Source organism: Pseudophryne corroboree, chromosome 10 (genome assembly GCF_028390025.1).
Source record: "Pseudophryne corroboree isolate aPseCor3 chromosome 10, aPseCor3.hap2, whole genome shotgun sequence".
Lineage (NCBI taxonomy): Eukaryota > Metazoa > Chordata > Amphibia > Anura > Myobatrachidae > Pseudophryne > Pseudophryne corroboree.
Window position 1 is genome coordinate 262564441 of NC_086453.1, and position 22929 is coordinate 262587369.

A 22929-nucleotide genomic window follows, 5' to 3' on the forward strand; every position below is an offset into this window, starting at 1 on the left:
AATTTACTGTAGATTTCAGTTTGAACACACCACACCCAAATCTACCTCTTTCTGCACACGTTATATCTGCTCCACCTGCACTGCGTATGGTTTTGCCCACTAGAGGAAAATGTTGTTTTGCAATCAAATTTGCATTAGGCCCAATGTGCGCCTTCCTGTCTTTGCATTTTTTAACTGTTTCTTAGATCCACCCTTGACTAGCTCAAATTAAAAAGGGACAGGAAGCAGTGACTAATAAAACCAATGTATCAATGTTATGACAACATAAGCACCCTGACAACAGTCTTCTCATTTATTTGATTGCCGCCATGCTTATCATACTGTATCTATACCTTCACAGCTGTGTTGGTCTTTGGAGTGCACCAGACTTACTACTGGCTGCAGGAGAGTCACTGCCCCCCCACCCCCCAATTTATGTGTATATAGGGGGTAATACAGACCTGATCGTTGGGCTGCAGACTTTGCTGTCCTGCGTTCAGATAGTCACCGCCTCCAGGGGGTGTGTAAACTCGCTGTGTAAGTGTGCGATCCCATGTGTACGCCAAGCTGCAAAAATCCACTGTGTGCAGTCTCTGTGGATATATATTACATAAGCTTACCATTACATTTTATTGTATTTCAGAAAGCTGAAGCAGACGCTGGGGCTCAGGCTTATGTTCATATTATTGCCGGTTATCAAAAAATAAAGGTATGTTTTATTTTTATTAAGTGCTTCCCATTATTACATGTGAATTGCATCTGCCAGCTCGTTGAAAATTTACTTACAGTAGTTACACAATCATGTTCCTAGATTTTCTATAGATACACAAAGTCATCCAGTTATTACTAGCAGCAAATAAATGATTTTCATCTGAGAACACAGTTATAGCTCTCCAACACCCAGTGGAGGCTCTATTCACCCCACTTGGCTGCTTGTAGCCAGGGCTGCCATCAGAAATTGTGAGGCCCAGGACTGACAAAAAGGCAGCCCCCCCAGTGCCAAACCCCCTTTCTCAAACCCCCGGCATGAGGCCACTGGAGTGCACAGCACAGGCCACACTAATTGACCGGGTCTGCCTTTAGTAGAAGGATGGGGAACAGAAAGGAGGGGGAGACAGATGAAATATTGGGACAAAGAGGGCTAAAGAAAGTGACTAGTAGGCAGAGGTATACATGTTAGTTGGTGCAGAGACACCTGGTGGGAGCAGAGGTATACACATAAAAAACTAGTTAAAATAAGGGTGAGACTGGAACAGACATATGAGGAGGAGGGGGGGGGGTGTCAGAAGCATAAGGCAGTAGACTCAGGGAATGAGATTTGTGTGATACAGTATGTACTTGCAAGGCCATATACTCTATGGACTAGACTGTATGGTGCAGCAGCAACAAACGAGGAAACTGGGCAAGGAGAAATAGCAGTGGTGGGGGTGGAGTCACATATGGCAAATTGGAGTGCGCTCCATTTCCTGTCATTAATTTCACAACATGCAGTAACACATAAACTGCCCAATTTTATAATTTTTACATTCAACCATAGAATAGAAAAGGCCACATTTACCCTTGGAATACTTTAGTATAGGACTGGGACAAGGGGAAGCAATTGTATAAATAGAATGGTCGGCATGTGTGTGTGTGTGTGTGTGTGTGTGTGTGTGTGTGTGTGTGTGTGTGTGTGTGTGTGTGTGTGCGCAATGTGTATAAGGGGCTACCTGGTGCAATGTGTATAAGGGGCTCTACCTGGTGTAATGTGTATAAGGGGCTACATGGTGCAATTTGTATAAGAGGCTACCTGGCGCAATGTGTATAAAAGGCTATACATGGCATAATGTGTATAAGGGGCTCTACCTGGTTCAATGTTTTTAAGAGGCTCTACCTGGTGCAATGTGTATAAGAGTCTCTACCTGGTGCAATATGTATAAAGGTCTGCACCTGGCACAATGTGTATAAGGTGCTTTCCTGGCATAACATGTGTAAGGGGCTCTACCTGGCATAACATGTATAAGGAGCTCTGCCTGACGCAATGTGTATAAGGGTCTCTACCCTGCACAACGTGTATAAGGGGCTATACCTGGTGTAACGTGTTTAATAGTCCCTATCTGGCACAACATGTATAATGGTCTCTACTTGGTGCAATATGTATAAGGGGCTTTACCTGGTGTAATGTGCATAAGGGGCTCTACCTGGCACAACATATGTAAGGAGCTCTGCCTGGGGCAACATGTGTAAGGGGCTCTACCTAGCATAATGTATATAAAAGGGGCTCTTTCTGGGGTAACATGTATAAATGGGGTACTACCTGGTGAAATGTCTATAAGGGGCTCTACCTGTCTTGTTTAAGGGTTACTATTGTGTGGTATAATGTGACTGATGGACACAACTGTGCAGTGTCAAAAAAAGGAAGGTTGGTGAACTCATCTACTTGCCTCGAAGCTGCCCGTACACTAAAAACATCAGAATAAATGTCACCATTTCTCTGACGTCCTAGTGGATGCTGGGAACTCCGTAAGGACCATGGGGAATAGCGGCTCCGCAGGAGACTGGGCACATCTAAAGAAAGCTTTAGGACTATCTGGTGTGCACTGGCTCCTCCCCCTATGACCCTCCTCCAAGCCTCAGTTAGATTTTTGTGCCCGAACGAGAAGGGTGCACACTAGGGGCTCTCCTGAGCTTCTTAGTGAAAGTTTTAGTTTAGGTTTTTTATTTTCAGTGAGACCTGCTGGCAACAGGCTCACTGCATCGAGGGACTAAGGGGAGAAGAAGCGAACTCACCTGTGTGCAGAGTGGATTGGGCTTCTTAGGCTACTGGACACCATTAGCTCCAGAGGGACCGATCACAGGCCCAGCCTCGGAGCTCGGTCCCAGAGCCGCGCCGCCGGCCCCCTTACAGAGCCAGAAGTGAGAAGAGGTCCGGAAAAATCGGCGGCAGAAGACATCCTGTCTTCACCAAGGTAGCGCACAGCACTGCAGCTGTGCGCCATTGCTCCTCAGCACACTTCACACTCCGGTCACTGAGGGTGCAGGGCGCTAGGGGGGGGCGCCCTGAGCAGCAATATAAACACCTTGGCTGGCGAAAATACATCACATATAGCCCCCAGGGCTATATGGATGAATTTTAACCCCTGCCAGATTCCACAGAAAAACGGGAGAAAAGGCCGCCGAAAAGGGGGCGGAGCCTATCTCCTCAGCACACTGGCGCCATTTTCTCTCACAGCTCCGTTGGAGGGAAGCTCCCTGGCTCTCCCCTGCAGTTACTACACTACAGACAGGGGTTAAAAAAGAGAGGGGGGCACTAATTAGGCGCAGTATAACAATACAGCAGCTATAAAGGGAAAAAACACTTATATAAGGTTATCCCTGTATATATATATAGCGCTCTAGTGTGTGCTGGCATACTCTCCCTCTGTCTCCCCAAAGGGCTAGTGGGGTCCTGTCCTCTATCAGAGCATTCCCTGTGTGTGTGCTGTGTGTCGGTACGGCTGTGTCGACATGTTGGATACGTGGAGGCGGAGCGGAGGCCGATAAATGGGATGTCGCCCCCTGTGGGGCCGACACCAGAGTGGATGGATAGGTGGAAGATATTAACCGACAGTGTCAACTCCTTACATAAAAGGCTGGATGACGTAACAGCTGTGGGACAGCCGGCTGCTCAGTCCGCGCCTGCCCAGGCGTCTCAAAGGCCATCAGGGGCTCAAACAACGCCCGTTACCTCAGATGGCAGACACAGATGTCGACACGGAGTCTGACTCCAGTGTCGACGAGGTTGAGACATATACACAATCCACTAGGAACATCCGTTACATGATTTCGGCAATTAAAAATGTGTTACGCATTTTCTGACATGAACCCAAGTACCACATAAAAATGGTTTTATTTTTGGGGAGAAAAAGCAGCCAGTGTTTTTGTTCCCCCATCAGATGAATGAATGAAGTGTGTAAAGAAGCGTGGTTTCCCCCGATAAGAAACTGGTGATTTCTAAAAAGTTACTGATGGCGTACCCTTTCCCGCCAGAGGATAGGTCACGTTGGGAGATATCCCTTGGGGTGGATAAGGCGCTCACACGTTTGTCAAAAGGTGGCACTGCCGTCTTAGGATACGGTCACCTTGAAGGAACCTGCTGATAAAAAGCAGGAGGCGATCCTGAAGTCTGTAATTACACACTCAGGTTATACACTGAAGCCTGCTATTACCTCAGCATAAATAGTGCTGCTGCAGCGTGGTCTGATACCCTGTCAGATAATAGCTAAGACAGGGATAATGTTTTACTAACATTGAGCATATTTAAGACGTTGTCATATATATAAAGGATGCACAGAGGGATATTTGCCGGCTGGCATCCAAAATTAATGCAATCTCCATTCTGCCAGGAGGGTATTAGAAACCTGGCAGTGGACAGGTGATGCTGCATTTAAAAGGCACATGGAGATTCTGCCTTATAAGGGTGAGGAATTGTTTGGGGATGGTCTCTGGGACCTCGTATCCACAGCAACAGCTGGGAAGAAAATTTTTTACCTCAGGTTTCCTCACAAAAGCCTAAGAAAGCACCGTATTTTCAGGTACAGTCCTTTCGGCTTCAGAAAAGCAAGCGGGTCAAAGGCGCTTCCTTTCTACACAGAGACAAGGGAAGAAGGAAAAAGCTGCACCAGTCAGCCAGTTCCCAGGATCAAATCTCTTCCCTCGCTTCCTCTGAGTCCACCGCATGACGCTGGGGCTCCACAGGTGGAGACAGGTGCGGTGGGGGCGCGTCTCGGGAACTGCAGGGACCAGTGGGCTTGCTCACAGGTGGATCCCTAGGTTCTGCAAGTAGTATCACAGGGATACAGGCTGGAGTTCGAGACGACTCCCCCTCGCCGTTGCCTTCACATCAGCCTTGCCTGCTGCCCTCGGAAAGGTAGTACTGGCGGAAATTCACAAGCTGTACTTCCAGCAGGTGAAATCAAGGTACCCCTCCTTCAACAAGGCCAGGGTTACTATTCCAAAATGTTGTGGTACCGAAACCAGACGGTTCGGTGAGACCCATTCTAAAATTGAAATCCTTGAACACTTATATACGAAGGTTCAAGTTCAAAATGGAATCGCTCAGGGCGATTATTGCAAGCCTGGAAAATTTCAGGGTATCACTGGACATCAAGGATACTTACCTGCATGTCCCTATTTACCCTCTTCACCAGGTGTACCTCAAAATTGTGGTACAGGATTGTCATTACCAATTCCAGACGTTGCCGTTGGTCTGTCCCCGGCACTGAGGGTATTTACCAAGGTAATGGCCGAAGTACTTATCCCGTACTTGGACGATCTCCTTATAAAGGCGAGGTCCAGGGAGCAGTTGTTCGTCGGAGTAGCACTATCTCGGGAAGTGCTACAACAGCACGGCTGGATTCTGAATATTCCAAAGTCGCAGCTGGTTCCTACGACGCGTCTACTGTTCCTGGATATGGTTCTGGACACAGAACAGGTTAAAATGGTTTTCTCCCGGAGGAGAAGTCCAAGGAGTTGGCGTCTCTAGACGGAGACCTCCTAATACAAATACAGGTATCGGTGCATCAATGCACGCGAGCCTTGGAAAAGATGGTAGCTTCTTACGAAGAATTTCCATTCGTCAATTCCCATGCAAGGGATCTGTTGGACAAGTGGTCCGGGTCGCATCCTCAGATGCATCGGCAGATAACCCTGTCTCCAAGGGCCAGGGTGTCGCTGTGGTGGTGACTGCAGAGTGCTCATAGGCTGGGGGGCAGTCACACAGGGAAGAAACTTCCAAGGCCTATGGAAAAGTCAGGAGACTTCCCTACACATAAATGTTCTGGAACTATGGGCCATTTACAATGCCCTAAGTCAGGCTAGACCCCCTGCTTCAACACCGGCCGGTGCTGATCCAGTCAGACAACATCACGGCGGTCGCTCATGTAAACCGACAGGGCGGCACAAGGAGCAGGATGGCGATGACAGAAGCCACAAGGATTCGCCGATGGGCGGAAAATCATGTGTTAGCACTGTCAGCAGTGTTCATTCCTGGAGTGGACAACTGAGAAGCAGACTTTCTCAGCAGATATAACCTCCACCCGGGAGAGTGGGGACTTCATCCAGAAGTTTTCCAAATGATTGTACACCGTGGGGAAAGGCCACAGGTGGACAGGAGGGCGTCCCGCCTCAACAAAAAGCTACAAAGATATTGCGCCAGGTCAAGGGACCCTCAGGCGATAGCTGTGGACGCTCTGGTAACACCGTGGGTGTACCAGTCGGTGTATGTGTTCCCTTCTCTGCCTCTCATACCCAGGGTAATGAGAATACTAAGAAGGAGAGGAATAAAAACTATACTCATTGTTCCGGGGGGCCAAGAAGAGCTAGGTACCCAGAACTCCAAGAAATGATCTCAGAGGACCCATGGCCTCTGCAGCTCAGACAGGACCTGCTGCAGCAGGGGTCCTGTCTGTTCCAAGACTTACCGCGGCTGCATTTGACGGCATGGCGGTTGAACGCCGGATCCTGAAGGAAAAAGGCATTCTGGAGGAAGTTATCCCTACGCTATTTAAAGCTGGGAAAGAAGTGAACGCAAACCATTATCACCGCATATGGCGGAAATATGTTGCGTGCTGTGAGGCCAGTAAGGCCCCAAAGGAGGAATTTCAGCTAGGTCAATTTCTGCACTTCCTACAAGTCAGAGGTGACTATGGGCCTAAAATTGGGTTCCATTAAGGTCCTGATTTCGGCTCTATCGATTTTCTTCCAAAAATAAAACTGGCTTCACTGCCTGAAGTTCAGATTTTTGTTAAGGGAGTGCTGCATAGTCAGCCCCCGTTTGTGCCTCCAGTGGCACCGTGGGATCTCAACGTAGTGTTGGATTTCCTGAAGTCGCATTGAGTTGAGCCACTTAAATCCGTGGAGCTATAATACCTCACGTGGAAAGTGTTCATGCTGTGGGCCTTGGCGTCGGCCAGGCGTGTATCAGAATTGGCGGCTTTGTCAAAAGCTCTTATCTGTATTTTATATGGATAAGGCGGAATTGAGGACTCGTTCCCAATTCCTTCCTAAGGTGGTAGCAGTTTTTCATGTGAACCAACCAATTGTGGTACCTGCGGCTACTAGGGACTTGAAGGACTCCAAGTTGCTGGACGTAGTCAGGGCCCTGAAAATATATGTTTCCAGGACGGCTGGAGTCAGAAAATCTGACTCGCTGTTTATCCTGTATGCACCCAACAAGCTGGGTGCTCCTGCTTTTAAGCAGACTATTGCTCGTTGGATTTGTAGTACAATTCAGCTTGCACATTCTGTGGCAGGCCTGCCACAACCAAAATCTGTAAAAGCCCATTCCACAAGGAAGGTGGGCTCATCTTGGGCGGCTGCCCGAGGGGTCTCGGCTTTACAACTTTGCCGAGCAGCTACTTGGTCAGGGGCAAACACGTTTGCTAATTTCTACAAATTTGATACCCTGGCTGAGGAGGACCTGGAGTTCTCTCATTCGGTGCTGCAGAGTCATCCGCACTCTCCCGCCCGTTTGGGAGCTTTGGTATAATCCCCATGGTCCTTACGGAGTTCCCAGCATCCACTAGGACGTCAGAGAAAATAAGAATTTACTTACCGATAATTCTATTTCTCGTAGTCCGTAGTGGATGCTGGGCGCCCATCCCAAGTGCGGATTGTCTGCAATACTTGTACATAGTTATTGTTAACTAAATCGCGTTATTGTTGTAGTGAGCCATCTTTTCTAGAGGCTCATCTGTTATCATACTGTTAACTGGGTTCAGATCACAAGTTATACGGTGTGATTGGTGTGGCTGGTATGAGTCTTACCCGGGATTCAAAATCCTTCCTTATTGTGTACGCTCGTCCGGGCACAGTATCCTAACTGAGGCTTGGAGGAGGGTCATAGGGGGAGGAGCCAGTGCACACCAGATAGTCCTAAAGCTTTCTTTAGATGTGCCCAGTCTACTGCGGAGCCGCTATTCCCCATGGTCCTTACGGAGTTCCCAGCATCCACTACGGACTACGAGAAATAGAATTATCGGTAAGTAAATTCTTATTATTTATTTAAATAACTAGCATACCAAAAAATAGATACTTTTCTGTGTCCAGGGCACTAAACTAACAACAATTTATATAGTAAAATATGGATATAATAATACATCCCTTAGATATGGGGTCAGATGATAAAATCTCTTCCACAGTTGATTCGATGAGGGATTCAGTAGACTTGGGTTCTTTATGGTCTTGATGGAGAGATTCACCGAAGCTCATAGAAGGCGAACATAAAAAATAACACAATGTGTAGTCCAGTTATAACAAATATTCATATCTACCAACACTGCGCACAGAAAGCGGAGCGTACCCCATTCACACTATATCAGGTAAGTATAATCATATAAAGGTATCTTTAATAGACAAGATAACTTTCACACCCTTATATGTATCACGACTAACACAGGTAAGTATGTCTCCAAATCTAGGTTCGAATAAAGGTGCGTACCCCACTCACATTAAATCATGTAAGTACAGTCTCATAATGGTATCTTTTAATGGATCAAAGAAATCCTCATATCCCCAGGGCCGAAACTAGGGTTTCTGTCACCCGGGGCAAGACGCAAGACAGTCATTTGGCGCCCCCCTCCCAACACCCCCCTCCACCTCCCCGTTATACAGAAATATATCCTCCCATACATGTACACACTATCAATAATACACAGTACGGTACATATCTACACAGCCCCTGAATATACACATACTACCAAAATAAACATATATACGTGCCCCTGTATATACACATACCCCAATATACTGTGATTAAATACACCCCTCCTATACATACATACAAATGAAGTACCCCCCCCGGGTACTACAGCATACACACACAACACCGGGTTACACTGCACTGCTCCAGTACACACACAGGGTTACACTGCACTGCTCCAACACATGCACACACACACAGGGTTACACTGCACTGCTCCAACACTCGTACACACAGGGTTACACTGCACTGCTCCAACACACATACACACAGGGTTACACTGCACTGCTCCAGCACACATACACACAGGGATACACTGCACTGCTCCAACACATGCACACACACATACACACACACACACACACACACACACACACACACAGTTACACTGCACTGCTCCAACACACATACACACAGGGTTACACTGCACTGCTCCAACACACAGGGTTACACTGAACTGCTCCAGCACACACACACACACACACACACACACACACACACACACACACACACACACACGGTTACACTTCACTGTTCCAACACACATACACACAGGGTTACAATGCACTGCTCCAACACACATACACACAGGGTTACACTGCACTGCTCCAACACACATACACACTCACAGGGTTACACTGCACTGCTCCAACACACATACACACTCACAGGGTTACACTGCACTGCTCCAACACACATACACACTCACAGGGTTACACTGCACTGCTCCAACACACATACACACAGGGTTACACTGAACTGTGCAAGCACACATACACACAGGGTTACACTGCACTGCTTTAACACACACACACACACACACACACACACACTCAGGGTTACACTGCACTGCTCACACACACTAGGTTAAAGTACACTGCACACACACATATTGTACATATATAGCTGCCCGCCTCTCCCTACCTACTTTTAGTGCTGATCTGCTGTGTCAGTCAGGGCCCCCTCCTCTCCATTTCTGAAGTGTGCTGTCACAGTGACAGTCACACACACAGCGCTGGCAGAAGCGACGGCTGTGTTTCCGGGAAGCAGCTGTAGCCTCTAGGGAAGCGTCTTGGCGCAGCGGAGCGCGACGGCGCCTCTTCAACCCTGCGCCGTCCTGCACTGGTCGCTCCCACTTACTGCCTCTCGCCGAAGCGTCCTGGAGCAGCGGAGCGGGACGGCGCATCATCAACCCTGCACCGTCCTGCACCGGTCTTACTGCCTCGCGCCGGCGCCCTCTCCTTTTCCGCGCCCAGGTCGCGTGCCCCCCTAGCCCCCCCATAGTTGCGGCTCTGATATCCCACAAGGTTTTTAAACCATAAAGAAATCTTAATCGATGGGAGTGGATTTGTGTACCGAGCACTCACACAATAGTGGAGGGACCAACTCCCATCAAAGGTATCTTTCATAATAATCAACCACTAGGATGCGTACCCCAAATCACACAAAGTGATGGATGTTCACTCCTATCTCGGTATCTTTCAATGTCCTCCAGAAAATAGGATATTACTTTGTTTCATGGTGGAGGCAATAGTATCCAATCTAATGATAAAAACAATTTTCATATATCCAAAAAAAAAATCTTTTTTATTAACATTATGGATACCACCATGGCCGGATTAACAATGGGGCGGATGGAGCTGCAGCTCCAAGCCCCCCATTGAAAATAGGCCCACAGACCTCCCTGCAGTGCAGGCAGTAGCCAGTGCTGCCAGGAAAAAAAACATTTCCTGTCAGCACATACATCAGCTCACTCACCTCTGGCTGCCCATTCACCCCCACCACAAACTGGTCAGCCTGTGTCCTGACTGCTTTGTGTTGCAAGGGGCGGGGCTTCGGACGGGCAAGGGGGCGGGACTTCGGACGGGCAAGGGGGCGGGGCCACGTAAATAGTTACGAGACAGCAGCCTCCTGTCAAGACCCTGCCCCTCTTTCATGAGGCATGTTATTGTTGGAAAGCTGCAGCAGGAATGGTATGCTGCAGCAAAAGCAATTATGTTTTGACTAGGTGCTTCATCGCGCCCTACGGGCGCTCTTCACACCGTCGCAAGGGGCTACGCCCCCTTAACCCTTGCATGCCTTTCTGGGGTTTAATATTTGTATTATATGGAGTATTACCTGCATTCCTTTGTTAGTGGTTAAATATTGCACAATGAAAGGGCGTGCGATGGTGAAGGAGGCGCAGCCCCTTGCGACGGCGTGAACAGCACCTGCAGGGCACGATGTACAGAATGTAGCGGGTGCGGGGGGGACTGCGGATGGTGTCTGTAGATGCTGCGGGTGGAGGGGAGGCAGAAGTGGGGGTGGGGCCCGGATGGGGAAGGTTCGGGAGGTGCTGCGCGTGGGGGAGGGGCAGAGGAGTGGGGGATGCAGATGGGGGAGGGGTCCGGAGGCACCGCAGGTGGGGGAGGGGCAGGGGTGCCACGGGTGGGAGAGGGGCAGGTGTGGGGATGTTGTGGATGGGTGAAGGGTTCCGGAGGTGCTGTGGGATGGGAAGGGACGGGTGTGCCGGGGGTTGGGTAGGGGACCGCAGGCACCATGGGTAGGGTAGGGGCAGGTACGGGTGTTGCGGCGGATGGGAAAGGATGTCCGGAGGTGCTGCAGGTGGTGGAGGGGCAGGTGCAGGGGTGCCATTGGTGGGGGAGGGGTGGGTGAGGGGGGGACCGCTGATGGAGGAGGGTGTCTGCAGATGCTGCGGGTGGAGGGGGGCAGGTGTGGGGGGAGACGTATAAGGGGGGTGAATGGTGGAAGGGGCCTGGAGGTGCTGTGGGTGGTGAAGGGGTGGAGGAGTGGGAGCCACGGGTGGTGTAGGGGGTCTGGAGGCACAGCATGTGGGGGAGGGGTGGAGTGCCGCATGTGGTGGAGGGGAAGGTGCGGAGGTGTGGTGCATTGGGGAGAGGTCTGGAGGCGCTGCGGGTACTGTACATGCCATAAAAGGTAGTTGGAGGGTATGCAGTAACAGGGCCAGGACAGGGGTGACAGGGTCAGTACAGGGTTGACGGGGCCAGGACAGGGGTGACGGTGCCAGGATAGGGGTGACGGGGCCAGGACAGGGGTGACGGGGCCAGGACAGGGGTGACGGGGCCAGGACAGGGGTGACGGGGCCAGGACAGAAATGATAGGGACAGGATAGGGGTGACAGGGCCAGGGTAGGGGCGGCAGGACCAGGACAGGGGTGACGGGGCCAGTGTAGGGTTCACAGGGCAAGCACAGGGGTGACAGGGCCAGGATAGGGGTAACAGGGCCAGCATAAGGGTGACAGGGCCAGGATAAGGGTGAAAGGGCCAGAATAAGGGTGGCAGGGCATGGCCAGGGACATGACAGAACACAGGGCATGGGAGAGATTGGTATTAGGGACAAAACAGTGGTGACAGACAGATGTGTCTTACCGGAGTCACTGCTGCTGGCTGCTGCTGTTCCATTCCAACCTGTTGGGATCTGCTGCTGCTGGAGACTTGGCATGGCTGACTCTCTCAGGCTGGAGTCCTGCTTTCTCTGCCAGTCCGCATCCCTCCCCCCCCTCCTCAGTCACACACCGCAGACCTCGCGCAGCTGCCGGGCACTGTGGTAAGGTGAGACTGGAAATGACTGGTTAGCCCCCAGGAGATGCTGCGGCAGGAGGGAGGAGGGGGTCATAGCATGCACGTGGCGCGGACCTCACGGCTTCCGGGCACTGTGGTAAGGGGAGACTGGGAGTGACTGGTTAGCTCCCAGGAGACGCTGCGGCTGGAGGGAGGAGTGGGTCAGAGCCTGCAAGCAGCTCGGATTTCTGCAGCGCTACGCGCCAGCTAAGGTGTGTGAATGAGCTGGGCGCACTCCACTGCGGGTGGCAGCGCTGCAGCTAGCGGTGGGGTTGCCGGGGCTGGAGATAACAGAGGCAGTATGGAACCTGCACAGCGGCAGGTGCCTCACTAAACTGCAGCTAAGAAGCGTGGAGTGTGTCAGAAAGTGACGCTCCTCCGCACCAGAGAGACCCTGCTGAGTATGCCGATGTGGGGGGTCAAGCACACAGTGAGCCGGTGCCCGTCTGTCTGTATGACATACCCCTCACACACCCCCATACCTCCCAAATGTCCCGATTTTCGCGGGACAGTCCCATTTTTTGTAGAGATGAGCGCCTGAAATTTTTCGGGTTTTGTGTTTTGGTTTTGGGTTCGGTTCCGCGGCCGTGTTTTGGGTTCGAACGCGTTTTGGCAAAACCTCACCGAATTTTTTTTGTCGGATTCGGGTGTGTTTTGGATTCGGGTGTTTTTTTCCAAAAACACTAAAAAACAGCTTAAATCATAGAATTTGGGGGTCATTTTGATCCCAAAGTATTATTAACCTCAAAAACCATAATTTACACTCATTTTCAGTCTATTCTGAATACCTCACACCTCACAATATTATTTTTAGTCCTAAAATTTGCACCGAGGTCGCTGTGTGAGTAAGATAAGCGACCCTAGTGGCCGACACAAACACCGGGCCCATCTAGGAGTGGCACTGCAGTGTCACGCAGGATGTCCCTTCCAAAAAACCCTCCCCAAACAGCACATGACGCAAAGAAAAAAAGAGGCGCAATGAGGTAGCTGTGTGAGTAAGATTAGCGACCCTAGTGGCCGACACAAACACCAGGCCCATCTAGGAGTGGCACTGCAGTGTCACGCAGGATGGCCCTTCCAAAAAACCCTCCCCAAACAGCACATGACGCAAAGAAAAAAAGAGGCGCAATGAGGTAGCTGTGTGAGTAAGATTAGCGACCCTAGTGGCCGACACAAACACCGGGCCCATCTAGGAGTGGCACTGCAGTGTCACGCAGGATGGCCCTTCCAAAAAACCCTCCCCAAACAGCACATGACGCAAAGAAAAAAAGAGGCGCAATGAGGTAGCTGACTGTGTGAGTAAGATTAGCGACCCTAGTGGCCGACACAAACACCGGGCCCATCTAGGAGTGGCACTGCAGTGTCACGCAGGATGTCCCTTCCAAAAAACCCTCCCCAAACAGCACATGACGCAAAGAAAAAAAGAGGCGCAATGAGGTAGCTGTGTGAGTAAGATTAGCGACCCTAGTGGCCGACACAAACACCGGGCCCATCTAGGAGTGGCACTGCAGTGTCACGCAGGATGGCCCTTCCAAAAAACCCTCCCCAAACAGCACATGACGCAAAGAAAAAAAGAGGCGCAATGAGGTAGCTGTGTGAGTAAGATTAGCGACCCTAGTGGCCGACACAAACACCGGGCACATCTAGGAGTGGCACTGCAGTGTCACGCAGGATGTCCCTTCCAAAAAACCCTCCCCAAACAGCACATGACGCAAAGAAAAAAAGAGGCGCAATGAGGTAGCTGACTGTGTGAGTAAGATTAGCGACCCTAGTGGCTCTGTACTATGCCATTGGGCATCGGCCTTGGCAGACGACGTTGCTGGCATTTCATCGTCTCGGCCATGACTAGTGGCAGCAGCTTCAGCACGAGGTGGAAGTGGATCTTGATCTTTCCCTAATTTTGGAACCTCAACATTTTTGTTCTCCATATTTTAATAGGCACAACTAAAAGGCACCTCAGGTAAACAATGGAGATGGATGGATTGGATACTAGTATACAATTATGGACGGGCTGCCGAGTGCCGACACAGAGGTAGCCACAGCCGTGAACTACCGCACTGTACTGTGTCTGCTGCTAATATATAGACTGGTTGATAAAGAGATAGTATACTCGTAACTAGTATGTATGTATAAAGAAAGAAAAAAAAACCACGGTTAGGTGGTATATACAATTATGGACGGGCTGCCGAGTGCCGACACAGAGGTAGCCACAGCCGTGAACTACCGCACTGTACTGTGTCTGCTGCTAATATATAGACTGGTTGATAAAGAGATAGTATACTCGTAACTAGTATGTATGTATAAAGAAAGAAAAAAAAACCACGGTTAGGTGGTATATACAATTATGGACGGGCTGCCGAGTGCCGACACAGAGGTAGCCACAGCCGTGAACTACCGCACTGTACTGTGTCTGCTGCTAATATATAGACTGGTTGATAAAGAGATAGTATACTCGTAACTAGTATGTATGTATAAAGAAAGAAAAAAAAACCACGGTTAGGTCACTGGTATATACAATTATGGACGGGCTGCCGAGTGCCGACACAGAGGTAGCCACAGCCGTGAACTACCGCACTGTACTGTGTCTGCTGCTAATATATAGACTGGTTGATAAAGAGATAGTATACTCGTAACTAGTATGTATGTATAAAGAAAGAAAAAAAAACCACGGTTAGGTGGTATATACAATTATGGACGGGCTGCCGAGTGCCGACACAGAGGTAGCCACAGCCGTGAACTACCGCACTGTACTGTGTCTGCTGCTAATATATAGACTGGTTGATAAAGAGATAGTATACTCGTAACTAGTATGTATGTATAAAGAAAGAAAAAAAAACCACGGTTAGGTGGTATATACAATTATGGACGGGCTGCCGAGTGCCGACACAGAGGTAGCCACAGCCGTGAACTACCGCACTGTACTGTGTCTGCTGCTAATATATAGACTGGTTGATAAAGAGATAGTATACTCGTAACTAGTATGTATGTATAAAGAAAGAAAAAAAAACCACGGTTAGGTGGTATATACAATTATGGACGGGCTGCCGAGTGCCGACACAGAGGTAGCCACAGCCGTGAACTACCGCACTGTACTGTGTCTGCTGCTAATATATAGACTGGTTGATAAAGAGATAGTATACTCGTAACTAGTATGTATGTATAAAGAAAGAAAAAAAAACCACGGTTAGGTGGTATATACAATTATGGACTGGCTGCCGAGTGCCGACACAGAGGTAGCCACAGCCGTGAACTACCGCACTGTACTGTGTCTGCTGCTAATATATAGACTGGTTGATAAAGAGATAGTATACTCGTAACTAGTATGTATGTATAAAGAAAGAAAAAAAAACCACGGTTAGGTGGTATATACAATTATGGACGGGCTGCCGAGTGCCGACACAGAGGTAGCCACAGCCGTGAACTACCGCACTGTACTGTGTCTGCTGCTAATATATAGACTGGTTGATAAAGAGATAGTATACTCGTAACTAGTATGTATGTATAAAGAAAGAAAAAAAAACCACGGTTAGGTCACTGGTATATACAATTATGGACGGGCTGCCGAGTGCCGACACAGAGGTAGCCACAGCCGTGAACTACCGCACTGTACTGTGTCTGCTGCTAATATAGACTGGTTGATAAAGAGATAGTATACTACTAATATTATATACTGGTGGTCAGGTCACTGGTCACTAGTCACACTGGCAGTGGCACTCCTGCAGCAAAAGTGTGCACTGTTTAATTTTAATATAATATTATGTACTCCTGGCTCCTGCTATAACCTATAACTGGCACTGCAGTAGTGCTCCCCAGTCTCCCCCACAATTATAAGCTGTGTGAGCTGAGCAGTCAGACAGATATATAATATATATAGATGATGCAGCACACTGGCCTGAGCCTGAGCAGTGCACACAGATATGGTATGTGACTGAGTCACTGTGTGCTGTGTATCGCTTTTTTCAGGCAGAGAACGGATTATAAATAAAAGTGGTGGTCACTGGTCACTATCAGCAAAACTCTGCACTGTACACTACTGAGTACTCCTAATGCTCCCCAAAATTAGTAAATCAAGTGTCTAAACGGAGAGGACGCCAGCCACGTCCTCTCCCTATCAATCTCAATGCACGTGTGAAAATGGCGGCGACGCGCGGCTCCTTATATAGAATCCGAGTCTCGCGATAGAATCCGAGCCTCGCGAGAATCCGACAGCGTCATGATGACGTTCGGGCGCGCTCGGGTTAACCGAGCAAGGCGGGAAGATCCGAGTCGCTCGGACCCGTGAAAAAAAACATGAAGTTCTGGCGGGTTCGGATTCAGAGAAACCGAACCCGCTCATCTCTAATTTTTTGGGGTCTGTCCCGCTGTCCCACCCGCGGGTCGCAGTGTCCTGCGGTGGGTGGGGCAGTTGGAAAGCTCCTGTACTCGCTGTTCTGCTTAGCAGAGCAGCGGTGAATAGTGGAGACAGAGGGAGAGGGGGCATCAGGGGGTACGGATTAATGGGGGGGTTCCAGCAGCAGAGCCGGATTAAGGGGGGGGGGGCGGGGGATACGTACCGTTGGCCCCACAGTTTTAGAGGCCCCCCCGGCTGGAGTAGCTCTGTCCCAGCTCAGAAGCTCCCCCCCCCCCGTCCTGCCAGCAACAGTGGCAGCATTGTGCTACAGTCAGCACACGCTGCTGCATATTGGCCCTCATTCCGAGTCGTTCGCTCGGTATTTTTCATCGCATCGCAGTGAAATTCCGCTTAGTAAGCATGCGCAATATTCGCACTGCGACTGCGCCAAGTAATTTTACAATGGAGATAGTATTTTTACTCACGGCTTTTTCATCGCACCGGCGATCGTAGTGTGATTGACAGGAAATGGGTGTTACTGGGCGGAAACAGGCCGTTTTATGGGCGTGCGGGAAAAAACGCTACCGTTTCCGGAAAAAACGCAGGAGTGGCCGGGGAAACGGGGGAGTGTCTGGGCGAACGCTGGGTGTGTTTGTGACGTCAAACCAGGAACGACAAGCACTGAACTGATCGCAGATGGCGAGTAAGTGTGGAGCTACTCTGAAACTGCTAAGTAGTTTGTAATCGCAATATTGCGAATACATCGTTCGCAATTTTAAGATGCTAAGATACACTCCCAGTAGGCGGCGGCTTAGCGTGAGCAACTCTGCTAAAATCGCCTTGCGAGCGATCAACTCGGAATGAGGGCCATTGGCAGGTCTGTGGTGTTGCAGGGAGGCAGCAGTCTCCCTGCTTTCTTCTCCCTGTGCGGGTGTGTAGGGGGGAGCGACCACCTCCTCTGGATTTAGCCCTAGCTGAGGGGCCAAAATCCCATAAAAAAAATAAAAACAAAAATCGGAATTTGCATAAGGGGGCGTGGCCGCGCGGTCCGCGATTAGGCCACGCCCCCAACCCCCAGCAGGCACAGCAATGAGATAGGGCTCCCCTGTCTCAAGTGCCCTGGGCCCCCCGGACTCATAATCAGCCCCTGGGTGCATGCCAGCAGCTCACAGAGCGCTGGGCATGCCCCCTCACTGACGAAAACGGGGACCCTCCCGTGAAGCCACGCCCCCTTTTCGCCGAGTGTTTCCCTCCTTCTGCCTGGAGAAAGCTCCTGCAGAAAGCTGGGAGGTATGCAGCCCTGTCTGTGACATGCCCAATGTCCATGCTATCTGCTTCTGCTCCTAGTCTCCTGTAGATTTGGCCAGATCTCTGTGACTCATTTGAATAACTCCGCCCACTGTTGTGACTCCGCCCAGCGTTAGCAAATGAATCACAAGGTCACAGAATAGGGCTATTATATAGGAGATGGGCGAGGGGGCGGGGCTTCGCACGGGCAAGGGGGCGGGCCTTCGGACGGGCAAGGGGGCGGGACTTCGTACGGGCAAGGGGGCGGAGCCACGTAAATAGTTACGAGACAGCAGCCTCCTGTCAAGACCCTGCCCCTCTTTCATGAGGCATGTTATTGTTGGAAAGCTGCAGCAGGAAAGGTATGCTGCAGCAAAACAATTATGTTTTCATGGGCGAGGGGGCGGGGCTTCTGATGGGCATGGGGGCGGAGCCTCGGAGATATCTCCGAGGCTCCGCCCCCGAACCCATCAGAAGCCCCGCCCCCTTGTCCATCAAAACCTAAATGTTTTTGCTGCAGCATACCTTTCCTGCTGCAGCTTCCCAACAATAACATTGAAAGAGGGGAAGGGTCTTGACAGGAGGCTGCTGTCTTTTAGGAGAGCTGGGTCCCTGGATGTCAGAGCTGAGGGGGCATGCAAACCATGTGAGTAGCAGCCCACACGAGGTCTGCTATGTAAGTGGTGTCTATGTCAGTAAGTTTTGGAGGGGGGGGGGAGGGATGTGTGTGTGTCGCTAAGTAAGTAGTGTCTGTCAGTAAGTAGTGTCAGTGTCAGTAGGTTTTGCGTTTGTGTGTGTGTGTGTGTGTGTGTGTGTGTGTGTGTGTGTGTGTGTGTGTCAGTAAGTAGTGTCAGTAAGTTTTGCATTGTGTCTGTGTGTGTCTGTGTAAGTTTTGTGTTGTGTCGTGTGTGTCAATATGTTTTGCGTTGTGTGTGTGTGTTAGTCAGTCCTGCAAGTGTGGCTTTACGCTCCGGTATGGCGTACCATTAAGAATGTGTCCGCCAGTACGCCATACCCCCGCCACACTGTAAAACACCACCACCAAGCTCCTAGATCTTGATCGGAGGCGCCGCCAGCACCTTCTTCCTTTTCCAGGAAAAGGACTGCTGGGAGCATGAAGGTGATGTCATCACCATCCCGCACCTGGCAGACTGGCAGAGAAAAAGTGACGATGGGGTGCCGGGCCACCGGTTTGTGGGTGGTATTCAGTATACCAGTTGTTGGGATCCCAGCGCACAGTATACCGGCGCCGGAATCCCGACAACCGGCATACTGACACCTTTTCTCCCTTTTGGGGGTCCACGAACCCCCTGGAGGGAGGATAGCGTGGCGCTTACGCGCGCCACTGAGCCCGCAAGGGGCTCATTTGCTCTCACTTTGCTGTCGGGAAGCCGGCAGTCTGGATCCCGGCGCCGGTATGCTGGCCGCCGGGGACCCGGCCGCCGGCAACTCATACTACACCCCGCTGAGTAACTCTAATGGTCGGGACCCCTCCCCACAAGTACAATGAGGCGGCACTACCAAGTTTTGCTGGTGCAGTAAGATTTATTGATCCAGAATCTTACTAAATAAATCTTACTGCACCAGCAAGACTAGGGAGTGCTGCCTCATTGTACTCTGTCCACAGCTTGAAAAACCGAAGGAGGGCACTGGAGCAAATATTCACATCATAACAGGATGAGTGCTGGGTACACATCTTATATATAATATTTTTTATTCTATAACAAGTGTCACATCCTGCTGTCCTTGTCTCTGTAGTCCGCAGGGACAGGGGGTGTCTGTGCCATGGATTCACATAATATATAACCACTTCACCTAGTGTCACATGGTTACATCCCTTAATGACATGTGACCACGCCCACGGCACGCAGGCACAGTACCACTGAGAAAAAATGCTGTGTGCACCACAGGTGTCAGTAAGAAGTGTCTGTCAGTAAGTAGTGTTTGTGTCAGTACATTTTGCATGGTGTCTGTGTCAGTAAGTTTTGTATGTGTCAGTGAGTAGTGTTTGTCAGTAGGTTTTGTACTGTGTGTGTGTGTGTCAGTAAGTAGTGTCTGTCAGTAAGTGGTGGGTGTCTGTGTCAGTAATACCCCTTTCACACCGCAAAAATAACCTGGTATAGACTGGGTATATTGCTGGGTCGACACGTTCCGATGTGTGTTGTGAAAGGGGTCATGGGCGAATTCCGGATTGCCTGACCCAGTAATTCAACCCGGGAATAAAGAAGGGTTATTCTCGGGTTAAATACCAGGTCCGGTGCAGTGTGAACGGGTCACCCAGGTCGATGCAACCCGGGACCCGTTCACTGCAAAGGGATGATCTCATCTCCCAGCACCGCCTCTGCACCTGATGCCGACTCCATCTCCGCCCACAGATGGCAACCCGAACCGGCAAATTGCCGGGTCGGGTTGGCGGTGTGTAGGGTCAAATGCCGGGTCCCACCCAGGAATGGACCCATTTCCAATTCCCAGGTGGGACCCGGCATTATGATGGGAGAGCGGTATAAGTATTGTGTTGTGTGTGTGTCAGTAAGTAATGTCTGTGTCAGTAAGTTTATCTGTGTTGTGCGTGTGTGTCAGTCAGTAATATCTATCAGTAAGTGTCTGTGTCGGTAAGTTTTGTGTTGTGAGTGTGTGTGTTAGTAAATAGTGTCTGTCAGTAAGTGGTGATTGTGTCAGTAAGCTTTGTGTTGTGTGTGTGTGTGTGTGTGTGTGTGTGTGTGTGTCAGTAAGTAGTGTCTGTCAGTAAGTGGTGACTGTGTCACTCACATGGCATAGACCACACCCCCTATTTAGACCACACCCACACCACACTGATCACACCCCCACATCACTAGTCACACCACCGCAGTGCTTGTCACACCTCCTGCCGAGGCACACAATAGGCCCTTCCTAAATTTCAGCTCCAGGCCCATATGGACCTTAATCTGGCACTGGATACCACAACAAGATTAAAAAACGTATCCACCGAGTGGAAAGGAATACATAAAAATACAAAATAACATAAAAAATAAAAATAAAAAAAAATAAAAATAAAAGAATTCTTCCATGTAGAAAAAGGTATTATAAAAAAAGAGCAAATATCCATATGTAGTGTTCAAATTTCTAAGCGTTACAGACAAGGAAAACCTTGTGGGATATGAGGATTTCTTTGATCCATTAAAAGATACCTTTATGAGACTGTACTTACCTGATTTAATGTGAGTGGGGTACGCACTCTTATTCGAACCTGGATTTGGAGACGCTGCTCCTTAAGTAAATTGTGGTCACTTGGGGGGCTGACAGTATAGAAGGGGATACATGGGTCTCCCTTGACTTAGCCCAATTAGTACAGTAGCAGCTGGGTTGCCTATGTTACAGTGGCTCTTACTTACGTGCTGTTGCAATATGGTGAGCAGAATAAAATGATCCCCAGGAGAAAATGTGCTCTATACCCTGTAGTGCAAGGTGCCCACAAGTAGAAAAGCACATTGCTACTCCCAGGGCCATAACTATGAGTGTGCGAGTTGTACCACACCAGATAAAAGAACTGATTATGGCAGAATATAGAAAATATGTCTTATTGTAATGGTCGCAACAACCTCAAAAACGATAAGTACAATAGATGTGGCTAAATTAACAACAGGGAGGATGGAGCTCCCACTCCAGACATCCACAGAAAAAAGGCCCATTTTCATGACAGGATTTCCACAAAATGATGCCACCAAACCACCACCACCAGGGCTGAGCTGTCAGCTGAATCCACCACCTCACTTACTGAGCAACAGCACATTGGCAATAGGTGGCCAGTCAATGAGGAGGGGGAGCCAGTTGAGAGCTTGGCTCTTGGAAGGAGACTTGGCACCAGGAAGGCGAGAGAGGTTGCGGCTGCCTGAAGTGTCTATAGAGAAGTTGTGTGTAATGAGGGGTGATTGCTTCTCTGGATCCATCACTGCTGCTTACTATCTTACAGATGTGACACTTGTCATCTTACACTCTAATTGTGGCAAACACAGGTCGTTTGCTGTGATTAGTGCCCGTGAATGTGCACATGCATACGATCACATGGGTGCAGGCGCACCTACGATCGTATCACAGTGGGGCATGAATAGTCACAATCACGGCACATTCACAGTCATGACTTCCTGCTGGTCTGTCTACGAGCGCATACAGTAACTCTACCATGACACTCACATTAGACAGATCTTTTCCATGCTTAGTTGACTTCAAGAAATGACCATTTCACGCAAAAGGGATGATCTACTAAGCCTTGGAGACAGAAAAAGTGAAGAGAGATAAAGTACCAGCCCATTAGCTTCTAATTGCCATGTTGTAGCTGTATTTAGAAAATGATAGGAGCTGATTGGTGGTTAGTTTATCGCCGTCCACTTTATCCCTCTCCAATGCTGAGTACATCTGCCCACAAGAGAAGATGGATCTATCAAACCGACCACATGCTCAAGCCCTGTCCATCTGTGCATGCATATTCCAATTCATTGCATTTATTGTTATCCTTGGTATCCAGATGATAGGTCGACAGTGAAAAGGTTGACAGTCAATAGGTCAACACAAATGGTTGATATGCATATGGTCGACATAGTCAAAAGGCATACTTACCTACTTTTCATGTCTCCTCTCCGGGAGAAGCCCAGAGAAAAGACACTACTGTACGTGCCTCTTCAGGGGGCGGGGCTGAATGGTTGTGTCATTTGGCCCTGCCCCAATACTGTGAAAAACCTACAATTCGCAGGTGCTTGATGAGGGGTGGAGCTATAGGCCCCACACACAACACAGAAACCACACGCGATTTGCTGGTCCATGTCAAGCGGCGGCGTTAAATGACAATGCCAGTCATTTAGCTACACTTCCAGCTCCCCACAATTTCCGTTAATTATCACACCATCCTGCCTGCATCACTAGGAAGCGGGCAGGATGTGGGAGAGCCACCTACTCTTATGGGGCTGCGGGGAACTACTCCAAAAATAGCTAGTCTCCCACAGCTTCTGGGAGTGTAGGCAATTATGTCAAAAGGTCGTCAGGTTCAAATGGTCAAC

General features: G+C 49.6%; 1 protein-coding gene across 1 annotated transcript in view; it reads left to right on the forward strand.

Annotated features, from left to right (window-relative positions):
• The window catches only part of LOC134965501 (uncharacterized), a 102654-nt gene that overhangs the window by 16270 nt on the left and 63455 nt on the right, over positions 1 to 22929 (forward strand). Inside the window, exon 3 of the mRNA XM_063941900.1 lies at positions 623 to 688. Within this exon, the coding sequence (XP_063797970.1) occupies positions 623 to 688 (66 nt within the window). The remainder of the gene's footprint in view (positions 1 to 622; positions 689 to 22929) is intronic.